This window comes from Amphiprion ocellaris, chromosome 13 (genome assembly GCF_022539595.1).
Source record: "Amphiprion ocellaris isolate individual 3 ecotype Okinawa chromosome 13, ASM2253959v1, whole genome shotgun sequence".
In the NCBI taxonomy this organism is placed as follows: Eukaryota; Metazoa; Chordata; class Actinopteri; family Pomacentridae; genus Amphiprion; species Amphiprion ocellaris.
This window is the reverse complement of record NC_072778.1, coordinates 18,237,816-18,263,208: the sequence shown is the minus strand read 5'-3', so window position 1 is coordinate 18,263,208 and position 25,393 is coordinate 18,237,816. Positions and strand designations below refer to the sequence as shown.

General features: G+C 41.4%; 1 protein-coding gene across 4 annotated transcripts; it reads right to left on the bottom strand.

The window, feature by feature from the left end:
• Positions 1-810: 810 nt before the first annotated feature.
• LOC111583656 (serine/threonine-protein phosphatase 2A 55 kDa regulatory subunit B gamma isoform) lies at positions 811-24,375 on the bottom strand. 4 transcript variants are annotated; one of them, XM_055016615.1, is made up of 12 exons: positions 24,157-24,375; positions 23,425-23,762; positions 21,642-21,723; positions 20,063-20,219; positions 12,960-13,057; positions 12,514-12,679; positions 11,202-11,314; positions 10,263-10,440; positions 9,259-9,423; positions 7,533-7,702; positions 4,272-4,363; positions 811-2,877 (listed from the first exon to the last, which is right to left on the bottom strand). In XM_055016615.1, the coding sequence occupies exons 4-12, from the start codon at positions 20,142-20,144 to the stop codon at positions 2,583-2,585; spliced, it is 1,359 nt and encodes a 452-aa protein (XP_054872590.1). In that variant the 5' UTR covers positions 20,145-20,219; positions 21,642-21,723; positions 23,425-23,762; positions 24,157-24,375; the 3' UTR covers positions 811-2,582. The 4 variants fall into 4 exon arrangements, with proteins under 4 accessions (XP_054872590.1, XP_035814338.1, XP_035814340.1 ...); XM_035958445.2 differs by lacking the exon at positions 21,642-21,723; XM_035958447.2 differs by lacking the exons at positions 20,063-20,219; positions 21,642-21,723.
• Between the last annotated feature and the right edge of the window lie 1,018 nt (positions 24,376-25,393).

Sequence of the window (25,393 nt, the reverse complement as noted above, 5' to 3'; positions counted from 1 at the left end):
GCCCAAAGTGCTTCACAGTTGTAAATCATAACATGATTATTTTCAGAAGCCAGTTCAGCAGTTTCAGGTTCAGGTTGCTGGTAATTAGCAGTGTCGGACTATGACAAGTCAAAATGTCTGCTGTAAAATGAGCTTTTATTCGTCACATGCAGTATAGGCAGTGAAATGAAATGTAAAGTAGCCGTTCCACAAGACATGATTAAAAGCATTCTTAAAAAAACTGAAAATGACATAAATAAGGCTTTAAAAGATTGTGAAACTAAAGTGCAGTGTACATTGTACAAGAGTTATAGTCGTGTATATGTATAGATCTACATGTTAAATGCATATTTTTATTGAGTCAGTGTGCTGCAGCTTAGAAATGAGGTGCTATAATTTGGATTAGGTCTGAGTTCAGGAAGAAACTGGTATAAGAGTAAAAATATGCATCCATCAAATCCAAACTATAAATTAGCCATAAAGTATCAGTATAGCAGGATGTGATGGTGTTTTTAAGTACAGAAAGTCAATTTAACTAGAGAGAAACATTTCAAATGTTTGGTAATTAATTCAGGAAATTTATTAGCAAGTTATATTATTATAGTAATATTACTAGTTAATTCAATTGCACAAGTGTTCCAGATTAAACAGTTTAGGAACATTTGCTATCTCCATATGTAATATGTGCATTGTGACACTAGGTGGTGCCCCAGACTACAAGACATATAGACTCATTAACTGAAGCTATAAAGGATTCCTATAAACATCATGGCAGTAATACCAGCTACATAGTTACACTGCAATAAAAATCACAACTGTACGCTCATTGGATGCAATTTCGTTGAAATCTTTATTCAGAAAAAAACATATTAACATTATTTATAACTGTCCATTAGACAATTTTGTCATCAACATACATTAACACAAAAATATGTGAATCAACATTAGTTTGAGAAGGACGTGGATTACGACGGACAGATATTCCCAAAAAAAAGGACAAATAAAAGAATAAGCTGTTTTCTAAAAATAAAAGCTTCTGCACATCAGCAAAGTAATCAGTGAGGAAGGCTGAAGAGATTAAAGTACCATCTCTGCTGTAGCTCTGGAGGCGATCATCAATACAGATGATCAAATCCTCAGTCCGTTTATGGTGTTTTAAAAAAAAATAAAATCATAAATGTCAAAAACAGCTGATATATACAGACACCATTTAGGCCCTTTGATTTTTTCTTTTTCTTTTAGAGTACAACATTAATCAGAAACATTCCCCATTCTTCTTGGTTCTCAGTTTCATTGAGTAGAAACTGATTCGTGGACGGCTTCATTCAAAACGTACGTGTAAGTGTATGAACCGAACACTGGTAAACATGCTTCAGTGTCCGAAGACACAAATAAAGGTAGGAGAGCTCGGTCATCTATGGTTACTCGTGCTGCAAGGAGCCCTGGGGCCCCTGAAGCCTTTGTACAGCTGGGTCTAAATGGTTAAGAAGGCAGCCAAGTCAGTCAGTCAGTCAATTTATAAACACCTAGGCTAAATCTGTTTGACATGCAGCATCTTTTTGCTTGATTGTTGTAATTATTTATTTTTTGTTTTTTTAATTTTTGCTTGATCTGAGTAATGTCAAAGTAGCACACAACACAGCCCCAGACCAGAAGCAGGAACCACAATCAGAGTACTCGGGGTCTGTTTCAGCAGAGAAGACACTAATCACTGAAACACTGTGTGGAGCAGGTATGAGTGTGTGTCCTCATGTTAGGCCGTGGTGTAATAATCTAGAAACTTCTGCTTCTCTCAGCAGAACTGTAAATGCTTCACCTCGCTGAACGCAGCCCAGTTGTTGGTCGTCTCAGAGGCGTCGGGTGCACTTGGGTTAAGGGGAGGGTCCCAAGTTCATCCTTGCACATCACGGATATCATTTTACGTTGAGATCATCATCATAATTACCATCATCAACATCATTTAACAAGAAGTTACAAAAACTGAAGTGGGATAGCTTATCTGAAATCAAACAAACAGCCAGTTATATAAATGCCCCATTTCTCATCAGTGCCGCTGGTAGACAACCACAGAGGGTTTTGTTACACAAAACAGTGGGCAAGGGATAAGAATAGGCTTTGCTAGAGCACACAAATACAGAGAGGAGAGGAGGAGGAGGAAGAGGAGGAGGAGGTGGAGAAAGCAAAAGAGCCTGAAGAACAACAAAAAAAACAGACAAACGTGTCAACGTCTCTCCAGTCTGCAGAAGGTTGACTCCCTCACAAGCTGAGCTGCAGCAATCAACACACCGTCAAGCACAATCCAGAGGCTAACAATCAGGAAATCCACAGTTCGTACAATTTTGCAATCCATAATCCATTGCGTAATCCAGCCTGTTCCCTTTCTAGCCCTGTCTAGGTCCTTTCAGTTCTGGGAGGCTAAGGAGGAGGTGAAGGAGTGTGTGAAACTGTAGACCTAGATGTGTGTATTCGTTCTAGCTGTGTGGGGGGTTGTGTGTTTAGGCATCTTCCCGGGTGTGTGAGAGAGTGTCTGATAATGTGGACATTCTGGCATAGTTGTGTTTTCAGGTGTAAACTCATTTGTGTCCACCGCTGACATCCATTCATTAATGCATCTCAGAGTTGAGTTTGTCCTGGAAGATGTACAGGTTGTTGGTGGCAGCGATGGCGATGATGTTCTCGGTCGGGTGCCAGGCTGTATGGAGGATCTTCTTGGTGAAGTCCAGGCTGTCCACGCTGATGTCATCCTTCCGGCGCTTTCCTCCAGCGGCGCAGACCCTTCGCGGCTTCAGGACAGCTCTGGGTTTGCTGCTTTCTCTTGATGCCTCCAGGGTCACGTCGCGTTTGGTGTTGCGGTCAAACATTCGGAAGAAGTTGTTGTAGGCTCCGGTCATGATCACACTGGACAGCAGGAGGAGAGAGTCAGTTACTATAGACTAAAGATTTTTAATTCTCTTTGCTGTGTTGTAAAGCATCAGCAGGTATAGCTAATGGGTTGATGTAAATGTTTCACTGGATGACCTTCATTATCTAGTCTTGCACAGACAGACCATTCTCCACTGTACTGTATCAATACCTCATTATCGTTCTGCTATAGGGGGAAAACCTCTGCAGAGTTTTTGTATTTCTTTAAACCAATCACAGTTGTCTTGAGCGGCGCAAAGCCCAGGATGCAGCAACGGTGCCCCTGTAATAGCGTCAGGGAAATGCTTTGCTGGAATATTTGCATGTAGGGATTCAAGCACTGTTGTTAAAATGCAATTCATCAAAAACACAAGAGGGGTTGCCTGTGCAGTTGAAAAGCTTGGCAAAGTTTGTCATTTTCATGTGTAGGTTGCCAGCTTGGTGGTTGATGCTGTTTTCCAGTGCTAAGGGTATTTTTAAGCAGTAATATGCACTATTCATTGACTAATTTCTTGACTTAACCTGATAAGCTTCAGTTCAACATTTAAAAGATAGGTTCACCCAAATTACAAAAAGGTGTTTTTCTTTTCTCTTCAAGTGATTTATGGCCATGCAAATAGTTTCAGTTAAATGTACCCAGGTTTTGAGATAAATCTAAGAAGGTGAATGAAATAACATTTGCACAACAGCACTAAATATTTCTGAAAAAAAAATCAAAAGCAGCTTTACAACAAGACAAGAGTCTGCAGTCATACTCGTGATTCTGTGAGGCTGTGACAAATGCTAACATGCTCACTACATCAATGTTAACATGATGCCGTGTAGCAGACAAACTTGCCGTATTTCCTAATTCGAATCAAATTTTAGCATGTTAACATTTGCTCATTAAGTTGAGGCTGTTCATTTTGTAGATACTTAGTGTTGATGTTGGGTGGAAAGTCACAGAAATTATCAGGAGTCATCCTCTCAGGATTATGAATCTCTAAACAATATTTCATGGCAATCCTTCTAATAATTGTTGAGCAAAAAGGGGTGGACTAATTGACAGCATTGCCTTCCCCAGAGCTCTAGAAAACAACAGTTTCTCTGGCTAATACACAAACACTCTCTGAACTGTTTTCACTCCAATTACATTTTAAAAGAACAATTTTTTTCTAAGATCAATAGCACATTAAACTATAACCCGATGCACTGCAAAATACCATTTTGTTGAGTATTTAATATATATAATATACATTTAATAGACTGATGTTTTAGTTGTAGCCTATTCAGTCCCATAAAGGATATGTAGTGACCAGTATTACATGCGTCCTCAGGACATTTAGTTCTTACACAAATAGGTACAGAAACACAAAAGCACTGCGACAAACGCATCCAGACACATCAGGTACCTGTCCGAGCCGTTCCATGCACACTCAAACTTGTCAAAGATGCAGTCATTCTCGTAAAGGGAACACAACTTGCTGCGGAGGTAATCATGAACCTGGAGGAATGAACACACACATACAGAAATGATTAAAAATGAGGCCTGCACACAGATGCTTCACTCCCAGGTATTGACTCTGTAGCGTAAACTATAAATAGAGGAGTGAGCAGGAGACACATGCACACTGATACTAAACTCAGCAGAGACAAAACACATTAAATGTGGGCAAGCTGTAACGCAAACCTCCCCGAAGGCAACACTAATAAGACGCAACACCAGTCCTCAGCAATACCAGGGCCAAGAGTACATTTTAATCTAAACTCCTTTTCCATTTCACTAAATCCATTAACATCCAGCTCTCTATTATCACAGCCACCAAGGGCATGATAATAGAGGCACACATATGAACACACACATACGCATTCACTGACTAATAACTCTTTTCCCTTGTGTTTTCATTCAGCCTGCCTGTGTCAGCACTGTGTCTGCTCGGTGATGCAAGGGGTTGAAATCTACACCTTCCTCCAGCCACAGCGCTCTGCATTAAGCCCCTGGTTTTCGCATTCTGCATAAAGTCAGCAGTCAACAGCCACCTTACAATCAATAAACGGTCAAGCTGAGGTCGTCTCACGGTTGTACATCAAACCCGGTGACATTTTTGTTTTCCCCTATGGGCCTTTCCACACAGGGGTGAAATGATACAGTGTCAGCTGCAGCTGAATATACAGCCTTTTTTTGTTTTTTCCAGCCCACATGATCTCTGATTTAGAGTGCAGTGCCTCATCCCTCATGAATCTGTGCATATTTTTCATGTTCCAAGATGAATAAGAGAGTACATGTACAAAAAAAGGAGCAGTTTAGCCCTGACATCCTTTTTCACCCCAGCTTCTCGCACTTTTAGTTCATTTACCCACATGCAGTTGCAAGAAAAATACTGTATGTGAGCCATTTGGAATTAGCTGGTTTTCTCAATAATGGGGCATTAAAAGTGGTTTAATCTTCATCTATGAGTAAACAAACACAATGTGCTAATGATAATAAGACACGAACAATTATAATCTTTCCTGTCTTTATTGAACACATTAATTTATCAACATTCATAGTGCTCGTGAAAATAATTCCCTTTAGAACTGACTGAACCTTGTTTGCCTGCAATAACCTTCAACATGTTTCCAGTAGCTTTTGGTCTTCACAGCATTCAGGAGGACTACTAGTCTATCACTCCTTACAGAACTGCTGCAGCTCAGTCATATTTTTGGTCTATCTGTGTAAATGGCTCTCTTGACTGAATGGGCCACTCCAATAAGTTTTATTTTCTTTTTATTGAATTTATTCTGTAGTAGTTTTGCTTCCATGTGTAGAGTCACTATCTTGCTGCATCAGCCAGCTTGTATTTTGATAAATTTGAGAATTCTTTTCCCCTTGTTGTTGGAAAACTGTCCATCCTCAGAGGCAGCAAAGCAGCCCCAAATACTCCATCTACTGGGATGATGTTTTCATGTGGATGTAAAAGCGCTCTTTTTTATGCCACATAAAACTGTGTGTTCTACCAAAGCAATTCAGCTGTAGTGTCATCAAGACATGGATCCCATCAGTAGAAGATTCTCTTTAACAGTCAATTCAATATGCTGTTTTTAGAAGTCAGAGTCTTCAACCAACACCTCCATTCTTGTTTTGTTCATTGGACTACAGTTTTTTAACCTCTTTTTTGAGGTTCACATACTTTTCCAACATACACTGAGAATGTTTGAATAATGCTTTAAGTATGGACAATAAAAAACAACATCTTGTGATTTATTAATTAAAACAAATTGGGTTTGTCTATAATTGTAACTTCGATGAAGATAAATTCATACATTAATGCAGGTAATTCCAGAGAGTTTACTTTCTTTTTCTTGCACACTGCAACTCTGCCATTCCTCTCTCTCATCCTATCATTTACCCTCCTTCTTCTCTCCTCCTCTCATCACCCCATCCACACTCCCTCCCAAACCCTCATCCCTGTCCTCCCTCCTTCTCTCCTCTTCCTCACTCCCCGTGCTGCATTGCAGATCTAGGTGTCAGGCACTGTGTAAGGTATCCCTCCTTCCCGCTTTACTTTATGAGTGGAGGCTCGGCAGCCTATAAATAGCTCCAGTGTGTGTTAGCCTCCCACTCCTGGCTGCCTCATAGGACCTCACACGTCAGGCAGACACACATACACAAACACACATGTTCACCCACACGCCCGAGGCAGGAATACTAAACACATATTGAAACAAAGAGTAGAGAAATACTTCTACTACCCATAAATGCATAAACAGAAGCTGGTGTGACCTATTGTAAACATTTATAAGTGTCACAAGAGGCAAACTTAAGCTGTATGTGTGAACGATAGCATGCACAAACAGCATGTTGAACTCCAATAATATCAATCCTAAACATAAACAGCATATTGATAATGAACTATTTGTATTGTTTGTCGAAAAACACAAATATTTAGAGGCGGTTGTAGTCCAAAGTTAAAAACTTTGGCCACAGTGAGGGTCTCATGAAGAGAAGTGCGTTCTCTGGCCTGCAATCAATTCAATTACCCTTAAAAGGTTTTGGAAAATCATCAGTAAGCACTGTGATTGTGAGAGGCAACCTTCTGTCCATGATTCATTTCTGTCTCCAATTATGCATATTTTCCAGGATGACAATGCCTTCTTTCAGTAAAGAGACAGTTAGTCACTCAGCAGTTAGTACAACACAAGTGTGATTTCACTTACATCAAGGAAGTGAGCGTTTAACACCAGTGGTTCTATTGTATTGCTTGATTTGGTGACAAAAGCTCAGATGAGTATCTTAGTAAGGCACTGGGTCACCACAAGCCACAAGAGCAGGGTCAGAGATGTTTGAAATAGATCCTCCTGTACTGTACTGTACTGTACTGTACTGTAAGGATGAACACAGTGGAGGAAAAAAAAACTTTCTGTGGTTTGATGTTTTGATGATGTAGTGGAGAGTTTAACACACATCAGTCAAAATGTATTCAGCTGGGTTGAGATTTATGACCCTAGCGTGTTGTATTCATAATAATCAAACCATTTAGTGACCCCTCACGTTTTGCATAAAAGAATGAGCATTTGTTCCTTTTCTCCATGCAAGATTTAAAGTATTTTTATATTTTTGTTACCACTTTGTAACTTCAAAGGCAAAGATATCAAAACAACATAACCAAGACATTGCACGGTCAGTCACACACCTGGTATGTCTCCAGGGGCTTGCTCTCCATGTTCAGGTCCCAGACTTTAGCAGTCAGGTAGTCTCTGGTGAGCAGGTAGCGGCCGCTGTGGCTGAACTTGACGTCAGATACTGAAGAGATGATCTCAGAAAAGAAGGAGCGAGCACTGGGGTCCTCTGGCTCCTCAAATACTGGAGAAGAAAGAAAAGATAAAAGTATAGAAAAAGACAAAGGTGAGTACTGCTAAGAAAAATGCCAGGCAGAAACACAGATATATGTGTGTGGCAGAGAGACCATATCATTAACTTCTGCACCTTGATGTAAACATGTGAATAATCTGTGTGTAAACATGACTAAAAATGACTATAACAAACAAGTAAACAAACATGAAAGCACTAGCTGCTCCTTGAGCACAGCTTGTGCAGAAACACTGCACTAGTGACTCATGGTCAGAGCTGTAAATCAAATGGAAAACATTTCAACAGGAACAAAGAGTGGGAAAAAAAAGAAAATAAAGGTTGGAGGCCATGGATCTAAAATACAAGAAAAATTGTACCATAGCCTGTGTTGTTTCCCTTAAGAATAGCTGATTTATAGAGAAACTAGCCCTATTCTATATTAATGGAAGAACAGGCCTGAGGTGGTAAGAAATGCTGTTACAAGTAAGAAAGTATATTTTGGGGAAAACAAACTTTTAGACTTTAGATTTCAGATCACTCACTCAGTAAATGAGCATATATCATGTTTTACAGATTTGACTACTTACACACATTATGGACAGTCAACACAGTCTGTGTTCTTAATGAGGTAAATGACATATAAATGGAGTGAACTGATAATAATGATCCACTGTGATGGATTAAGGTACCTCAAGCAAGTCTCTTTTCACGCAAGTAGCTTATTAACGAGACAATCTCTGGCCATGTTAGCAGCTCTGTGAGGTTGTCATTGGACACAATGGCGCGTTGAGCTAAATGCTAACATCATCATGCTGACATAACCACAATGACTATGCTAACATGCCCATATTTAGCAGGCACAATGTTCATTCTAGTTATCCTCTTAGCATTTACCAGTTAGAAGTAAACGTAATGTACAGATAAAGCTGTTGAGAATGTGGTTTTGCAGGTATTTTTTAATGAACCAAGATGTTTGACAAACTGAAGTTTTAACCTGATGGTGGTGACAAATGAAAAGTTTGGGCATGACCAAAACCATTATTATACATCCTGAAAGGGGCATAAAAGTGTGTAGGAAATTTCATGACTATCCATCCAAAAATGTCAAGACATTTAATCAAAACACAAATGTGAACTTCGTGGAGGAACTACAGGAAAAATCACAGAATATCCAAAATTGTTAGGATAAAACCGCTGGGACACATGAAGATTTTATTCTGTAGTTTCTGAGATATTTCAGCCTAGATGGAAGTGATGAATCAAACAACAGCACAATATTGCCATTCCTGAAGTAACGCTGCTAGTGTGGTTAAAAATTTACTGGCAGAAACTAAAGCAATGGATCATTTATGTTGAGACTTATGGCTTCCTGAAAAGGCTAGGACATTTTCCCAAAAACGTACAAGTATGCCGTGAAACTTTTTAGGCTGCAAAATAAAGTTTCTCTGATAAAGTATACAAAACTACCAGAAAAAGACATTCTGATCCTCTAAAATCTTCCACAACAGGCTATAGTTACAAAACAGAACATTTATGTCTTCATTCTGCCTCTCAGCAGGTTTACTCACATTTGGAGTGCTTGTCGCAGAGGGCTGCTTCTCTCATGTCACAGAGGCGCAGGGTGCCTTTGCTGCTGCTATAGACAAACAAGTTACAGTGGTGGGGGTGAAACTCAGCCGCTGTGATCACCTCTGTCAGATCCTCCATGTTGACTGGTTTGATATCCACAATGTCTGATAGAAAGCGGCACCACTCAGGGAAACAACAAAGACTCAGCTTCTCAGGCCCTGCAGTCTATTATCTGTTTTATCTTGGCTAAATCGCCACCATACCGTGTGTACTGCACATATTCATCAATTATTTAGGCATTCCCTCTTTTATCAATTTTAATCACTATCTGACTGATTTAAAACTAATTAAACTATGTTTTAATTCATGTGGAAGCTCACAAAGGCCCATAATCTGCATACAAAACAAAATCATAAGTGTATGTAAATGTATACATAGCCAACAGAAGGCAAATAATTTACAGCAGAATAAAGCAAACCAATATAAATATATCTTGGGGGAATTGATGGAAGAAAAATAATTCCATATTCAGATAAACTGTAATATTATAAATCCTGTCTGGGTCAGGATTGTGACTGTACTGTGTCCTATTGAGCTGGATTAGACCTCAGAAAGAGGCTGAAATATTTATGCAGCTCTGAATTATTCATTAAGATACAGTTTCACTCCTCAAGAATAATATTCCCCTCCCCCAGCACTGTGTGTCTTTGTGCATTTCTTTAAAAAACAAAGTAGGATTTGCATTGTAGGAGTTTGGTATGTGTGTGTGTGTGTGTGTGTGTGTGTGTGTGTGGGCAGGAATTGATTATCGAGCATGCAGAAGCATCCATGAGTTACTGTATGCATTAATTATCTGTGTCCTTGTGCTTTAATAAATCTGTTCCTGCTTTTGCCTCTCCTGTGTTTGAGCATGTGTGTTCATGCTCAAATCTGCATGAATGCATATGCAGATGCTAGTCTTAATCTCCTCTGATCACTACGCACAACGACCCACAAAAGATACTGAAGCTGCGGTCAGTGATATCCAGATGCCAGAGGTTGATCCTCAGGTCATCAGCTGACATGTAGGTCTCATAGTCAGAGTTGACGGAGATGGAGTTGACATGGTAGGTGTGGGCATTGGCAAACACACGCCGAGGGCTGACCTCCACCATCAGGTCCATGGGCTTCAATACTGGCACCTGGGAAAAGCCGAAAGCGAGAGCAGTTTAACATCCCTTGTAACTGCTTAGGAGAAGACAGATGGTGAAGATGCAGAGAGTAGATTAAATTGAAATAATTTTATTGTGTCATAAATGAATATTTAATGCATTGCTTCCTTTGACATCAATAATACATAACTGCTAGAACCCAAATTCCCCTGCTTGATAGCAAGATCAAGAGCCAGTTCAAGTTTGACTTTAAGCTCATTTACTGCATTTTCAATTCTTTGTGGATACATATTTACATTTTAAAAACATTTTCCATGAAGCCAAGTGTTTTGCACCACCACCATACATATACATGTTCTCAGAGCTCTGCAAAGACAGACATACTGTTTAAGCACACACACACACAGGGATCCATTGTGAATAAAGATTTACTTGCTCATAGAAACACTGATGCTTTGACTAATTTAGATCAAGTGCAGATGTGCTGCTGCTCTGTGTAGCTGGAAATAAAGGATTTCACTACCCCCACACACTCACACACACTCACATGTAACTTGTGCTAGTGACCCATTTTTGCACATGCAAACACATCTGTACCCACTGACCCAGTTTTTATTATCCAACCTGTGAGATAGATAGATAGATAGATAGATAGATAGATAGATAGATAGATAGATAGATAGATAGATAGATAGATAGATAGATAGATAGATAGATAGATAGATAGATAGATAGATAGATAGATAGATAGATAGATAGATAGATAGATAGATAGATAGATAGATAATTACCTGTAGGGAGGTGACCGTGGAGATGTCCTTGATGCGACCCTCCTCATCCTTCAGGTTGTATCCTTCCGGCCGTTTGTCTCTTTCACTCACCTTCCACAACTTAATGGTCTTATCTAGGAAACAGATAGAGCCATTAACTAATCTGATAAGAATAAACATAATGTGGAAGTGTGACTACTAAATCAAAGGTGCTTGATGAAATGCTTTAAGGTTAGGAGTATATCAGAAGATCAGATCAGATTGGATCTCAGATTAGATGTGATTAAAACAGAGCAGACTAAATATAGGATTTCATCTCTAACAGGTTGAGCTACAAGCCTAAAACCTTCAAATAAGCTGTTTTAGGATTTTAGTGAATAAGACATTGATTAAATCCAACAGAAATGACATAAAAGACAATCTAATCCACCACTCTTAAAACTGTCCGACTTGACAGGCCGCTCACGCTCTGTATTATACTGAAAATATGACAGCCAGCATCTTGGCAGCGTTATTACCCAACTGCTGAAGCAGGTCTTACATTTTTCATACCTTCAATTATAAATAATATAGTACTTGAAGAAATCAATAACAGGGCTCTCAGAGTAAATCTATAGATCTTCCAATATAGTCATGAACTCAGAATGTAAACTGTAAAATGGGACCTCTCTGCCAAGCAAGACAATCTCAGATCCTAATGCACTACAGAAATGCAGCACAAGCAGTGACTCCTCTCAACTTAGCCAAGAGAAACTCTGCCTCTAACCTCAGAAACTCAAATAAAGATCTTGATTACACCATGCCTTTTGCTTACACAAACATGCTTGAGAAAACATACTCAAATTCAGTCAGTGATAGTGTCACAACTGTATTGTAAAAATGAACAACCTTGCCCTCATTGGATAAGGAACACGAACCCCTACACTTGGGAGAATTTTGAAGTAAAAGCGCACTATTTTACTTCCACCTAATGAAAACTTTAAATAGAGAGTGTTTAACAATTGAATCAGTAGACACTCATTGATCACAGTCACTTGCTCTGTAGCGGAACACAACAAGAGCAATGCCATAGAAATGACCACAACAATGATACATCCATTTGTGTTGTAATAGCTTCAGTTTGAAAAACATGGCCCAGTACATCGCGAGTAGAAAAGGTTAAGGGAGAAACACCAACATCTCAGACATGTGAACTAAAATAATACCTTTTACAAACATAAACAGTCAAACAGGTTCATGTTAAGTGTGTTCCCCAAAATATCAATCAATCACATCCCTGCTTTCACAGCTTCCAGGCTCTTCCGAGATGTGTCTGCATGTGGGAGTCTCTCACCATTGGTGGAGAGGAGGAAATGTGCGGCGTTCTGCTGAGGCAGCCATCTGATCTTATTGATTTTCTCCTCAATCTCCAGACTCTTAAGGTAGTCGAATTCGGGCTCATGGCTCTGAAAGGTGCTGTAGACATTGTACTCTCCCTGGGAGAATGGCTCAGTCTTGCTCTGCAGACAGAAAATGAGAAAAATGAAAGAAAAGGTATGTGAAAGTGTGGGGGGGAAATGGGCACTTCTTACATTCACAGTGATATGTAACATTCTAGATCTGATTTAGACTCTGAACAGCTGTAATGACACACTCTCTGACACAGCAGGGGTATGTACTATTTATCAACCAATCTGGAGTGTAGCTGAAGGGGAACAGAGTGCATTCATCACTACTCCAACAACTGGAATGAAAAGTTATTTGAGTGCACTGTATCAGTATAAAAATGTATGTGTCTACCTCAGGTTCCCTCTGAAAAATGACCACACGGCCCCCTTTGTCCCCTGTGGCCAGGAGCTCTCCTGTGTGGTTGAACTCAACAGTAGAGATGATATCAGCTGGAAAGAGCAACACATAGAGACAGAGATGGAGAAAGAAAGAGAGACAGATAGAGAGGGAGAGATGTATGAGAGAAGAAATGGCAGAAAGAGAAAGAGAGAGTAGCCATTAGCTAATTGACCCCACATCATTATTCATCTCCATAATGTTTATCTGACTCTAAATTATTAAACCAAAACAAACAGTCAATACATTAACATGTAAGTGGATTAGAATATGCAAATTAATGTGTGGAGTAAGACAATATTTGATCACAGACACACAGATTATGCAACCATGCGTAAGCTCTAAAAGAGAATTCATATTAAAGAGAACATATTAGTCCATCAAAACATACAGAAAATCAAAGTGACACACACACAGCTGTTTCAAAGTAGGCACAGGTGTTATCCATGTTCCACGATGACACATAGACAATGACGCACAAGATTACAGCATCACTTGAGTTCATCGTGTGCCGACATAAATGTGTACTCTACAAGCTCTGTAGTGTCTGAATGAGCATTCACACCTGCCAGTTTGAATTAGTGACTAAACATCACTGAGACATTCTTTTTCAGTACATTAATTTGTATATTTGCCACAAATTCCACATCACAAGCTCTGTGTCCCGACACATCAACACACTCTGACCAGATAAACACAGCAATATGAGGAGCGAGTACATTATTAACCATTTAGCATTTAGTGTACTGACCCAGTGCTTTCAGCGATTCCTCCTGCAAGCACTCCGCTGTGCTGTATAACAAAGGGCAAGTGAATGTTACATCTGAGGCCTGAATCTGGTTTAATGTTGCATGTAATCTACTTCCTGTCCTTCTGTCTTCTTATCCTCCTTTCATTTCCCCCTTTATGCAGCAGATTGTAGATTTAGTTGTAAATAATTATTTGAAGACAAAGCTGCTCCAGACGCAAAAAGTATCCAGTGGTTAAACCTCTTTTCAAGTGATTACAGACTGAGCTTCAACAAAAATGATGCTGTCAGTAGGGAAGTAGCTAACCTGGTTTGAAGCCATATCTAGTAGGCTTAGGTCGTCTCAAACTCCCATGTTCAAACTAACTATTCTGCCCTAGCTAGGTTGTCCTACGAGATCACAATTGCCATGGTTGCAAATGAATGAATTTTAAAATGCTATCTACATTTATGTATTCAGGATGAACGTGAATGGGGCGGCGTGGCTCAGTGGGTAGAGTGGCCGTCTTGTAACCATAGTGTGGTTAAAAATTTACTGGTTCGAATCTTGGCCAAGGTGTCCCTGAGCAAGACACCGAACCCCTAACTGCTCCTGATGGGTCATGGTTAGTGCCTTGCATGGCAACTTCCGCCATCACTGTGTGAATGGGTGAATGTGAAGTATAATGTAAAGTTGGGTATAGTAAAGCGCTATATAAATACAAACCATTTAACATATTTGAACAAAACAAAAAAACTGATCCAGTTTGTTTATGGACAGAACTGAACTGAGTGTGCATGTTTCTTGAAGACTAATGAAATTAGTTTGTTGCAAATGAAGTTATTTTAAAGTAAAGTTTCTTGGCTTTCTACAGTCTTGTTGTTAAGCCAAGAGGTTAGGCTCCATAAAACTGCTGACACAATACAATTCAAGAATGTTCTTACCTATACAATTTTTACACTTTTGTTTTGGTAAAGAATAAACAGATATAAAATCGTAATTAGAGAGCCTGAGAGGTGCTGGTAGACTGTTTTTTATTTACTTGAGATAGAGCCATTTTAGCTGTTTTGTCAAGGCTACTCAAAGGGTGACCGTGGCTGTAGCTACAAATTTTGCTCTCAGGTTGTATTCTTATGTAACTCTTTTTACAAGAATCTGTCTTTCCATCATCCTGAAACCCACTATGTTCTTTGGTTGCACACATCACGGTTTGACTGAGTTAAAACACCCTGTAGGAACAGTTTTCTGCAGCAGTATATTTTAAAAAACGTAATTTTTGCTGGAGACCAGATATGTCTTTGCAGACTTTATAATAAAAGCATCTAAAACACTGGACATAAAATTGTTTGCATATACTTCCTCGTTTGCTAACAGTTAGCTATAGACAATGAATCATCCTTAAGAAGATAAGAAACATAAAAGCTGGACAATTCTAACAGAATACTCATTGCTGACCCTTTAAACTGAAGCTTCCTGAAACCAGAACCGGCTGTTATTTAGGACTAAACTATTAACCAATTTAAAATAGAAATTTCCATTTAAAACAATGTGATTCCCAAATCGCGAAAACCACAATTTAGAATATATATTTTGTAGCACATCCCATGGTTTAAACTAGTTTAAACAGTCAATGGTTTTACAAATTTGTGCGATTATCCTTACACGATTGTAATTCTTCTGATGGTACTACATGGCACTGTTCCATCGTATGTATAAAAATATTACAGAGTCAAAACTGAACTGAAGCTTTAATTTCAAAAATTCTGTTGGAAATCGCAACTGCACCATCTGTTAGAAAAAATTATATTTTCCCCACATTGTTCATCCCTACAGTTATTTTCAAATAACATTTACAGTGGCTCGGTGGATATCACCGTCACCTCAAAGCTAGAAGATCCCTGGTTCACTTCCTGGGTTTGCATGTTCTCCCTGTGCAGCATGGGTTTTCACTGGGTACTCCAGTTTCCTCCCACAGTCCAAAGATATGCTGAGGTTAACTGATGATTAAAAATTGTCCGTAGGTGTGAATGTGAGTGTGCTTGGTTGTCTGTATCTATGTGTAGCCCTGCAATAGACTGGCAACCTGTCCAGGGTCTATCCTGCCTTCACCCCGAGTCGGCTCCCCGCAACCCTACAGTGGAATAAATGGTGTATAGATGATGGATGGATGGCATTGAAGCTCGCACTGGATTCTCCTGGCATTTTACTTACAAGTAGAAAAAAATCTGGCATTTTAAGATACATTTTTTGACTGGCTGAGCGCTGTAGCCTGCAGAGCAGTTCTGCCTCACAGAGATTTTTGTGCAGCAAAAGATCAAATCTGCTACTGCACCAACAAATACTCAAATAATATCTTCAAAAATATCACAGACTAGCTTTAAAAATCCACTGTGCTCAGTTTGGATAAAAAAAAAACATGGCTCTCAATAAGCTTTCACGGTAATAAAAATAGAGTGTGGAGAGTGTATTTATTGAGAGTCAGAGTGATTCAAAGCCTGGCCTATTCTGTGGTGGCCTTGAGAGAGAGAGACTTTATGATGAGGGGAGGCAGGGACTGCTCTTCAATCTCTACACCAACACAACCTTATTCACCCTGTTCCTGTGTTACTGGTTATCTCTTTCTTCATTACTGTCACCTATCCGCTGGTTATTACAATTTTGTTTCTCACATTTCGCTTAGTTTCTTACGTGTCTTGCTCTCTCAGGTGGTGTAATACCGTCTATATTATTCCGTTTCAGTTTCTTTTCTCTATTTTAAAGCTTTTCTCCCATTCTCTTGATCCTTCTCCCCCCACGTGCTCTTCTCTCATATCTCATTTCTTCTCCCCCAATCTCTCTCTCTTGCCCCATTTCACTCTTTCATTTTCTTCTTGGTTGTCTATGCATTCAGCTTCCTTCCTCTCTCTCCCTCCCCCACAGCACTCAGTTTGCCTGGCTGTATGTTAGCAGTAACATAGTGGCGGTGATGCTGGTGGTGGAAGAATGGGAAGGATAGGAAACGGGAAGGTGGAGGGAAAAGGCGCTGGGGCGGAGGCGGTAGAGGGGTCCTCCGGTGAGTAGAGGTTGCCATGGTAACGAGTCGAGCCAACCAGTAGCAGCCGTACTCGTAACGGTTAGCCGTATATGGAAGTCTGGTGAAGGAGGAAGTGGGACTCATCAATCCAATCCTCGCAGGAAGAAGGAGCACGGTAAAATGATTATGCTGCTGTAGTTTTGTCCACTAACAAATGTTGCTCAATTAATGCCGGGAGAAGGGGCAGACCATTTCGGTCCTAATTGAGGATATACGGATAATTGATGTATGCACACACATGATGGAAGTAATGCAAACACACAGACCCCTATGCATCCAGTCAAACCCACAAACACATGTATGCACAGCAGGGAAAATGCACATGCTTGATGCACTGAGTGAGTGTCTGAACACTTACAAGCAACTGTGTCTCCAGTCCAGTCACACAGAGAAAGAGCTAACCTAAGCAAAACCACAGGAGCAGCACACACTATGGCTGAATAAAATATGGAGCACACACTCTCCGGTCTCATCCTCTTTTCTCTTCTCAACCTCCACCCCCTTTGTCTTTGTGGTTCTCTCTCGTGCTCACGCACAAAACTCACATCCATCTGTCTCTTTCACTCTCCTTATTAGAACACTACAGACAAATAAACCACTAGCAATACAAATAACCATTGCGGGAACAAGCCTCATCGTATGTGCTGTGGTTCTCCTCAAGAAGGTGACACCTTCCAGTGCACTGTGTAATATGAATGTGTGACTGTTATATTGTCAAACTGTATGTCATTGTCTTATGATGAAAATTTGTGTGTGCTACAATATAGCAAGCCAGCTGTATCTGTCTCCTACAGACAGCCCATTAGCATCAGCAGGCTTGTCTGACTCACTGCCACAGTGCAGAAGCTGAGGGAACACACTGTGACTGCAAGTGCATGCGCCCACACATACAGTACATATCAACACAAAACAACACACAAACATGAATTAACCCAATGACACATTAAAAAAGCACCTCCTCCATGATCACAACCAGAAAACAACTCAACTTTGGTCAGTCATTAACTGTGACTGAGTTAAGTAATTTACTATGCAAAAATACTCAGTGTGAAAAAAAGAGAATTTACTATTTTTCTATGTTTTAATTCAGTGTAAAATTTATTTTAAAAAAGTGAATGCTGTGTGACCAAAACAAGTAAGAAAAATATCTGACAGATAAAGCTGAAATGATCAGTTTATTAATCAGTCAGTCAGAAAATTTATTTGCAATATGATTTATAATGAAAAAAGTAAATTCTTCGCTGCGAAAACCATATTAATCTAATTGGATATATTGTGTACTGAAATGTTAGAATAAAAAACACTAAAAAACAATTTACTGCGCAAATTAGGGTTAGCTCTCTTCCAAAATTAGATAAGGATGAGAGGAGAGGAGAGGAGAGGAGAGGAGAGGAGAGGAGGGGAGGGGAGGGGAGGGGAGGGGAGGGGAGGGGAGAGGAGAGGAGAGGAGAGGAGGGGAGGGGAGGGGAGGGGAGGGGAGGGGAGGGGAGAGGAGAGGAGAGGAGAGGAGAGGAGAGGAGAGGAGAGGAGAGGAGAGGAGGCTTGTGAAATAGATGAGGGTGGTGGTGAAGGCACAGGGAGGGGGGGGGAATCCTTATTTTTTGTTAAGGTTTCTATAGGGACATAGAGGGGAGCAGACGTCCTACAGTCCCAATTATAGATATCTTAGGACTGGGTAAACACAGACCATTAAAGCCGAGCCAAAAACACACACTCCTTAAAAGCAAGGACAAGCCACCACTCAGCAGGAGATCTGTGTGTGTGCTGGTGAGTGTGTGTGTGCTGGTGAGTGTGTGTGTGTGTGTGTGTGTGTGTGTGTGTGTGCTTGCTGTAGCTGAAGCACCCAGCATTTCCTGTGTGTGCGCGCACAAGTGTGTGTACTCAATTACGCTGTAGAGAAATAAACTGGTTGGAGGCAGAGGACGGAGCGAAGGAGGCGAGGGGGAGAGACTGCCGGAGGGAGACGTTAAATTGATCCCTGTCCTGCAGTTTTGGTGTTATCTGGAAAAAAAAAACTGGTGCATGTGTTTGTGTTAGAGGTGCACGTGTGGATAGGAGTGATTTAAGCCCAGCACAGCAGGGAAGCTGCCATTTCTCCAAACACATCGGCACAATGGAGCAGAGCTGGTGTGAGCCTAATGGTTATAGACACAAACAATTAGAATCACAAATCAAGCCAGCTTTAGCACATGTGGAATACACCTGTAATCCTCCTTTACCTAGCCACGAAAACCTCTTCCAAACACATGGATTCTCAAAGCTGCCATGGGTGATTCGCTTTTGATAAAAATCTATTTCATCAGATTTGTGAGATTGTAACATAAAAAAAGATTAGGAGCTTAGCTAGTTTACTCTCAGTCTAACCTCAGTGATATTGAAAACTAAGATTATGTGTCAACGCTTCATAAATGCTGAAACTTAATCCCTCATTCAAAGATTATTTGCTCTTTTTATGCTGTCCTCGTCACTATCTGTATATGGAGAGGGGATGAATTAGATGAGTCAATCTAGTAATATTTTTTGTAATTAAGTAATTTTTGGGACAAAATGCAGACGATTCCCTGGTAACACCTTCTCAGACGTAAATGGTTTGTGGTTTCTTTAGTCACAATAGAAACCTCAACATCTGAACTACTTGTCAGTTTTCTGGGAGACTGCAACATTTCCCCTATGATTATGCCGCACAATTAATCAGTAAATTAAGAAAATAATTTACTGATGAAATAAGAGTGAAAAAGTCCTTAGCTGTAGCTCTGCATGTGTGGATGTCTGCACAGATATTTGTATATATCTTTAGAGCTTGCATGTTCATATGCATGAGTGTGGGTGTCAGCATGTGCCTTCCTCAATATTAAATAAAAATAGAAATAAGATAGCTGTGCTTTGAAGGAGACAGAGTGTCATCTGGTTAAACTATTTAAAGAAATCAATCACACACACACCCATCCATATTGAAGCAGGCAGACTGAGCTAAAAATAAAGAGGCAGGCACAAAAATAGAGACCCACAAAAAGGATGAGGCAGACAGACAGACAAAGGGATGTTTAAGATATTTATAACACTCAGGACTCGTGAGATTTCACCTGACTCAAACTCACACACACACTTCGCAACACACACTTCCTCCAATCACACACACTCTCACATGCAACCACTTATACACAGGTGCACACACATAAACTCTCGCCTTGGGGTCATGTGGCGCAATTGTGTGACATAGATACGACCTTCGGGATAGAAGAGGATAGAGCACACACCTTCAGTGTAAGAGGCAAACGGCTCAGGCTCCAGAGAAAGGGTAGTGATGTCGGAGCACAGGACCTGGATGGGGCTCAACATCCTGGGGGAGGACTCCAGGGTGGAGAGGGGTGGACAGGATGGGCGGAGCTCTTCAGGCTATAGCCAGGAGCAGCCCTGCAAGAGGAGCAAGGATGGACGGAAGGGAAGGGAGGGAGGAGAGCAACAGGGATGCAGAGGGTTAGGAAGGAAGGAAAGAAGGAAGGAAGGAAGGAAGGAAGGGAGGAACGGGCAAGGGGAGGTAAGGGGTAGGGTCAAGGGTAGGGACTGAGTTACTACATCACCACATTCGGTCATGAGTACTCACCAAAGAAATTCTACTGGTGGTGTATTCATGATCACATTATAACTACGTAACATGAGATATTCACATGTTGGGTTTGGCGGGAAGGCTAGCAAGACGTGAGGGATGAACGGAGATAGACACCTAACGGGACAGAGTCTGTCTGGTTTCTTTAATTAAATTAGGTTTTGCAGGTGATCATACTCGTGCTTGCTGCATGCCACAAGGTGGAGAACAAAGCAAGAAGTGTGGAGTACTCCCTCACATTTTCTCCTGTGACCAGTTGGTTTCATCTCTGATTAATTTGTTATGTAATTACTCCTTAATTATGTTCAGTATATGAAAAATAATTAAATCTGCCAAATACAAGTTACTGAATGATTCAAAGATCTAAAGCTGTTCATTTTAAAATTACATGAAACAAAACGCATTATTTTCTACTTTCTTGTTCACAGTTGCAAATAATATTTTTGTCTTCTCAGTTTCTGGACCTGTGACAGGACTGTAAGCTTCTTAAAACATTGACAAATTCTCTAACCACTCTGGATTATGAAACATTTACAAAACCAGAACATTTCTGTCTAAAACATCAATCCAGGTTGCTTCTTTTAGGTCCTTGAAATCAGACAGTTTCACTCAACAGCAATAATGACAGACACGTTTGTATATGGTACAGAATAATAATGGAGTTGATGTGTGTGCATTATTTATGAAATATTACACTTCATAAATAATTTACTTACAAAAGTCTTGAAAATGTCAAAATTTTGAATATGTTACTGTCTCCCCATCCATCCTTGAATCCAATGCTACCACAACTGGAGGCGAGGTTGTAGCAGAGGGAGATATTTTGAAAGGCAAAACATGTTAGAGGAGGGGCAGGAAGAGATGGAGGGAAGGGTTGAGGGCAGTAAGGTAGCGGGAGGTTAACCACCCCTTCCCTGTAGGAGTTAAAGGGCAAGGGAATCCCCGGGGGAAAATCTACAAACACGCAGTTACGTATGCACGCACGCACACACACATATACGCACACAAAACACTTCTGGACAGACACTCATACATACAGACACAAACTTGAGCAACCAAAAGATGCAGACTATTTGCACAAACACACACGTGAAATATGAATGCAACGGAGGCGAAAAGTAAAGAAAGATGGAGACACACAGGAGACAACAAACTACACCCAAGCATAAAATCACATGTACCACCTCTCCCTGTCTGTCTCTACCAATCTGTCCTTCTCACACACATACAGAAGCACATTGTGTTTGAGCAGCCTTTAGAGCACTGTTGGATAATTGTTTGGCAGATGCGCCACTTCAGCACCGGGCAATGCTGCGAGTTGCATTAGAGGACCGATGGGGAAAGAGTGGGGGATATCAGTGGGGGATGGAAATGGGGAGGCAGACGGGGGATGGGGTGAACATGGAGGAAAGGTGGAGGGGGGTTGGAGTGGTTGTAGAAGAAGAGGCAGGTAATGAAAAATTTAGTTTATCTGTGACGGAAAACAACATTTGCTGGTCATCAGGGGAACTCCTGCATGATTGATTTTTAGAGCACATCCGTCTGCATTCTTCTGCATTCAGGCTGTCAACGTTGCTGCACAGCTCTTTCAGACCAATAGCGTTCAGTGCTGTGTCCACCTTGGCGTGAGTTCATCAGCAATTCATCCTGAATAATGTCTGTGTCTGCCTGAGACGTGTGGAATAATTAATACTGCCATTATTGGTGGGTGGAGACAACCTGTCAATCATACTGGCCAAGCATGAAAAGCTGCATGTTTATCATCACTGACTGTTTCTATGGCAATAACAGATGGGTGGTGATGGATGTTAACAGTGATGATTTTTTTTGCCACTCACTGATCAAAATCATTTTCTAAAAGTGGGCAAAGACACATATTGCTCAAGGAAATGCTGTACTACTGTATAAGAGGAAACAGACAAGCACATTCGCACAAACAAAGGCAGGCACAGAGATAGCATCTAATATAATGTGTTGAATGTACACACAAGTGTTTACACAATCAACAGGCAGCACTATGGATCTCTCCAGACAACAGTATAGGCTTCTGTGTGAAAGAAATAACGTTACAGCACAGACACAGGAATCATAATTCCCTTTCTGCAGTGATACGAGGATCACAAATAAGCTTGCAACGTGCTCATGACCCCCAAATGATAATCCGCTGTTCTGGTCTAAGAGGCGTGCCGAACAATGAGCTGAGTGTAAGAAACAGACAAGGCAGGAGGGCAGACAGGGACGCCAGTGTGCAGGTAAGATTAGTCGTGTTACTGAGATTAGTGATCCAGGGTTATAATCCATTTGTTTTACGAAACAAACCAAAGGAATTCAGAGGTTTGCTCGGTTTGTGTGCTGGGGGGTTTTTCAATATTCCCCCACCTGAGATCTAATATGCTATCTATTTAATCTGACACACGCACCTGTTAGATAAAAGAGGGGGAGCAACAGACAGAACATGAGCATGACTCTCATATGATGTGAGAGATGACATGCAGTGCAATAAGTAAACAAGAACGTGATGGAAGTTTCTGGAAAAAATATACATTCTAAAGAGAAAAAGAACCTCCTTTTCTGTGACCGACAAACACAAACTGAGACACACATACACACAATCAAACACAAGCAGGATCAATTCTTCCCTGCTGTGTAACAAAATAGCTGTTACACAAGGTAAGAAAGTGGCTATGAAAGCACAAACAAAAGAGAAAAGGATAGTATGAGAAGAGGGACAAGTGAAAAACTCGTCTAATATGGTTTAATATGGCAGAGGAGAATGTTTGGCTCCCTAGTTCTTGCTGCCCTTTCTGTGGCTCTGTCTGAGCACTTCTCAACACGGAGCTTATCGAAGATTAGGATGCCGTCCTGAGCTTGCTTGGTCTGACAGACTAGCATACACACACACTCAGTCACACATATACTCTCCAAAAGTTCAGTACACAGATGTACACTCACATGGGGAACACTTAAAACACACACTACAAACATATACAGCTTCCTCTGTCATCGTCTTACCTTCAGTCACATAGTTGTGGTCGGGGAGGAAGCCGCGGTGGTTGAGTGTCGGGGTGGCGTCAGTGTCTTCGCCCATCAGCGGGGCTGGGGGGAGCGCCCGTCTTGGTGGGGCAGCGTGGTGGTGGCAGATTGGTGGTGGAGGGGGTGGTGGGGATGTCGGCTAGCACAGCGCCCATACTGCTGCCCGCCGACGCCTCCTCAGCACAGGGGCGCACAGCCGGGCATCCTTTCCTTAAATGAAGGATGAGGGGCAGGTAGGGAGAGAGTGGGGCAGTCCCGAAGGAGGGATGGGTGCGTCTGGGAGTCCACACAAGTGTTTCCGAGAGCCAGACGCGAACCTGCAAAAGGAGGATTATTTGAAAACAGTTCACAAACTGCAATCGGCGAGCTTGATTTGTGCCTCACGAGAGCACACAGCAAGAAAAATCAAGCGCACCTCATGTCCACACTGCAGTTGCTGAGTCCAGGTGTGGCTGGACCAATTCTACTCCCTCACAAACACAAGCAACATACACAGCACTGTGCTCTCAGAAATGTGTGAAGTCGCTGCTTGTCAATGGATGCTCCAGGAGGAGAAGAAGAGGAGAGGAGATAACGAGGAGGAGAGTGGGGGGAGGGGAGAGAGGGATGAGCAGAGCCCCTGGTCGGTGTATCTGCAGTGCTGCTGCTTCTGCAGTGAACTCACATGCATGGACACACATATACAGCGGATAAACAGACACACACACTCACCTACACACTCAGCAGCTCAGGGGTCAGGTACTCCTCAGTGGACTCTCCATGAATAACGTCTCTCTGCCAGTCAGTGGGGGACTGTCTCTGCTGGTTTCCTGGCTGTTCCAATATGAGGAGGAAAATCCTACCGGCCCTGCGTTCTGCTGCAGTCTGTGCTCTGGCATATGTATGGAAGGCAGAGTGAGAGGTAGAGAGGGAGAGAGGGGGAGGGAGAATGAGAGAGGATCAGTCCTGCTGCGCTGGTACGTGCCTGTGATTCATCACAGATGGCCCCGCCCAGTGGTCGGTGCAGCCAATCATCACAGGCCAAAGATCTGCCTGACCACTGACTGCAGGTGATTAAATATGGTAAAGAAACAGAGAGGACAGAGGAGTGGGTGGTAGAGCGGAAGTGGTTGAGAGTCTTATAAGGTTGTGATTAATGGGAGGGAGCACACAGAGAGCAGCAGAGAGGATGGGACTGTTTCACTTGACTTAGTGCTGAATATGAACCACAGTACAGTGACTACTAGAGGATTCACCTGGAGACATAATTGAATTAGCACGGAGACAACCAGCGCACTACTGACACACATACAGATGGGTGACAAAGGAAATCCCAACATAAAAAGTGTTACTAGAGTGCCACCAGAGCAGCTTCAGTGCACCTTGATATCAATTCTACGAAGCTCGTTAACTCTACTGAAGGGATGAACACCATTCTTCCAAAACATATTCGCTCATTTGGTGTTTTAATGATGCTGGTAGAGAACGCTGTCCAACACATTGTTCCAAAATCTCCCAAAGCCATTCAGCTGGACTGAGAGCTGGTGACTGTGAAGGCCATATACAAATATCATTTTCATACACATTAAGCCATTTAATTTAATTCCTTGTGTAAGGGCTTTGTCACCCTGGAAGAGACATCTTCCATGAGGACAGAAATGTTTCATTATAAGATAAAGGTGATCACTCAAAACCGCTCTATATTGATCTGAAGTGACCCTTCCCTGTAAGGGGATATGCCAGCAAAGTGCCCCCTACAACACAGCACAGCCACCAGACCAGCTCACAGTAGAGGTATAGGGTTCAGGATTTTCCTGTAATTCGTCACCCATTTGTACATTTTAATATACAGCACAATGTTGTCCACTATATGTGTACTGTAATCACTGAGAGGTTGCCAGACAACCAGCAGGGACTCCAGGAAGTCACAATGAAATAGGTCGGCACATCCCCTATAAAACCTCATGTT

Coding starts and splice junctions, on each gene's coding strand:
- LOC111583656 (XM_055016615.1), bottom strand. CDS start 20,144: ATGTTGAGCCCCATCCAGGTCCTGTGCTCCGACATCACTACCCTTTCT. Junction 12,680..12,959: donor TTTTTCAGAGGGAACCTGAG/GTAGACACATAC, acceptor TTCTGTCTGCAG/AGCAAGACTGAGCCATTCTC. Junction 4,364..7,532: donor AGCCCCTGGAGACATACCAG/GTGTGTGACTGA, acceptor TCATTCCTCCAG/GTTCATGATTACCTCCGCAG.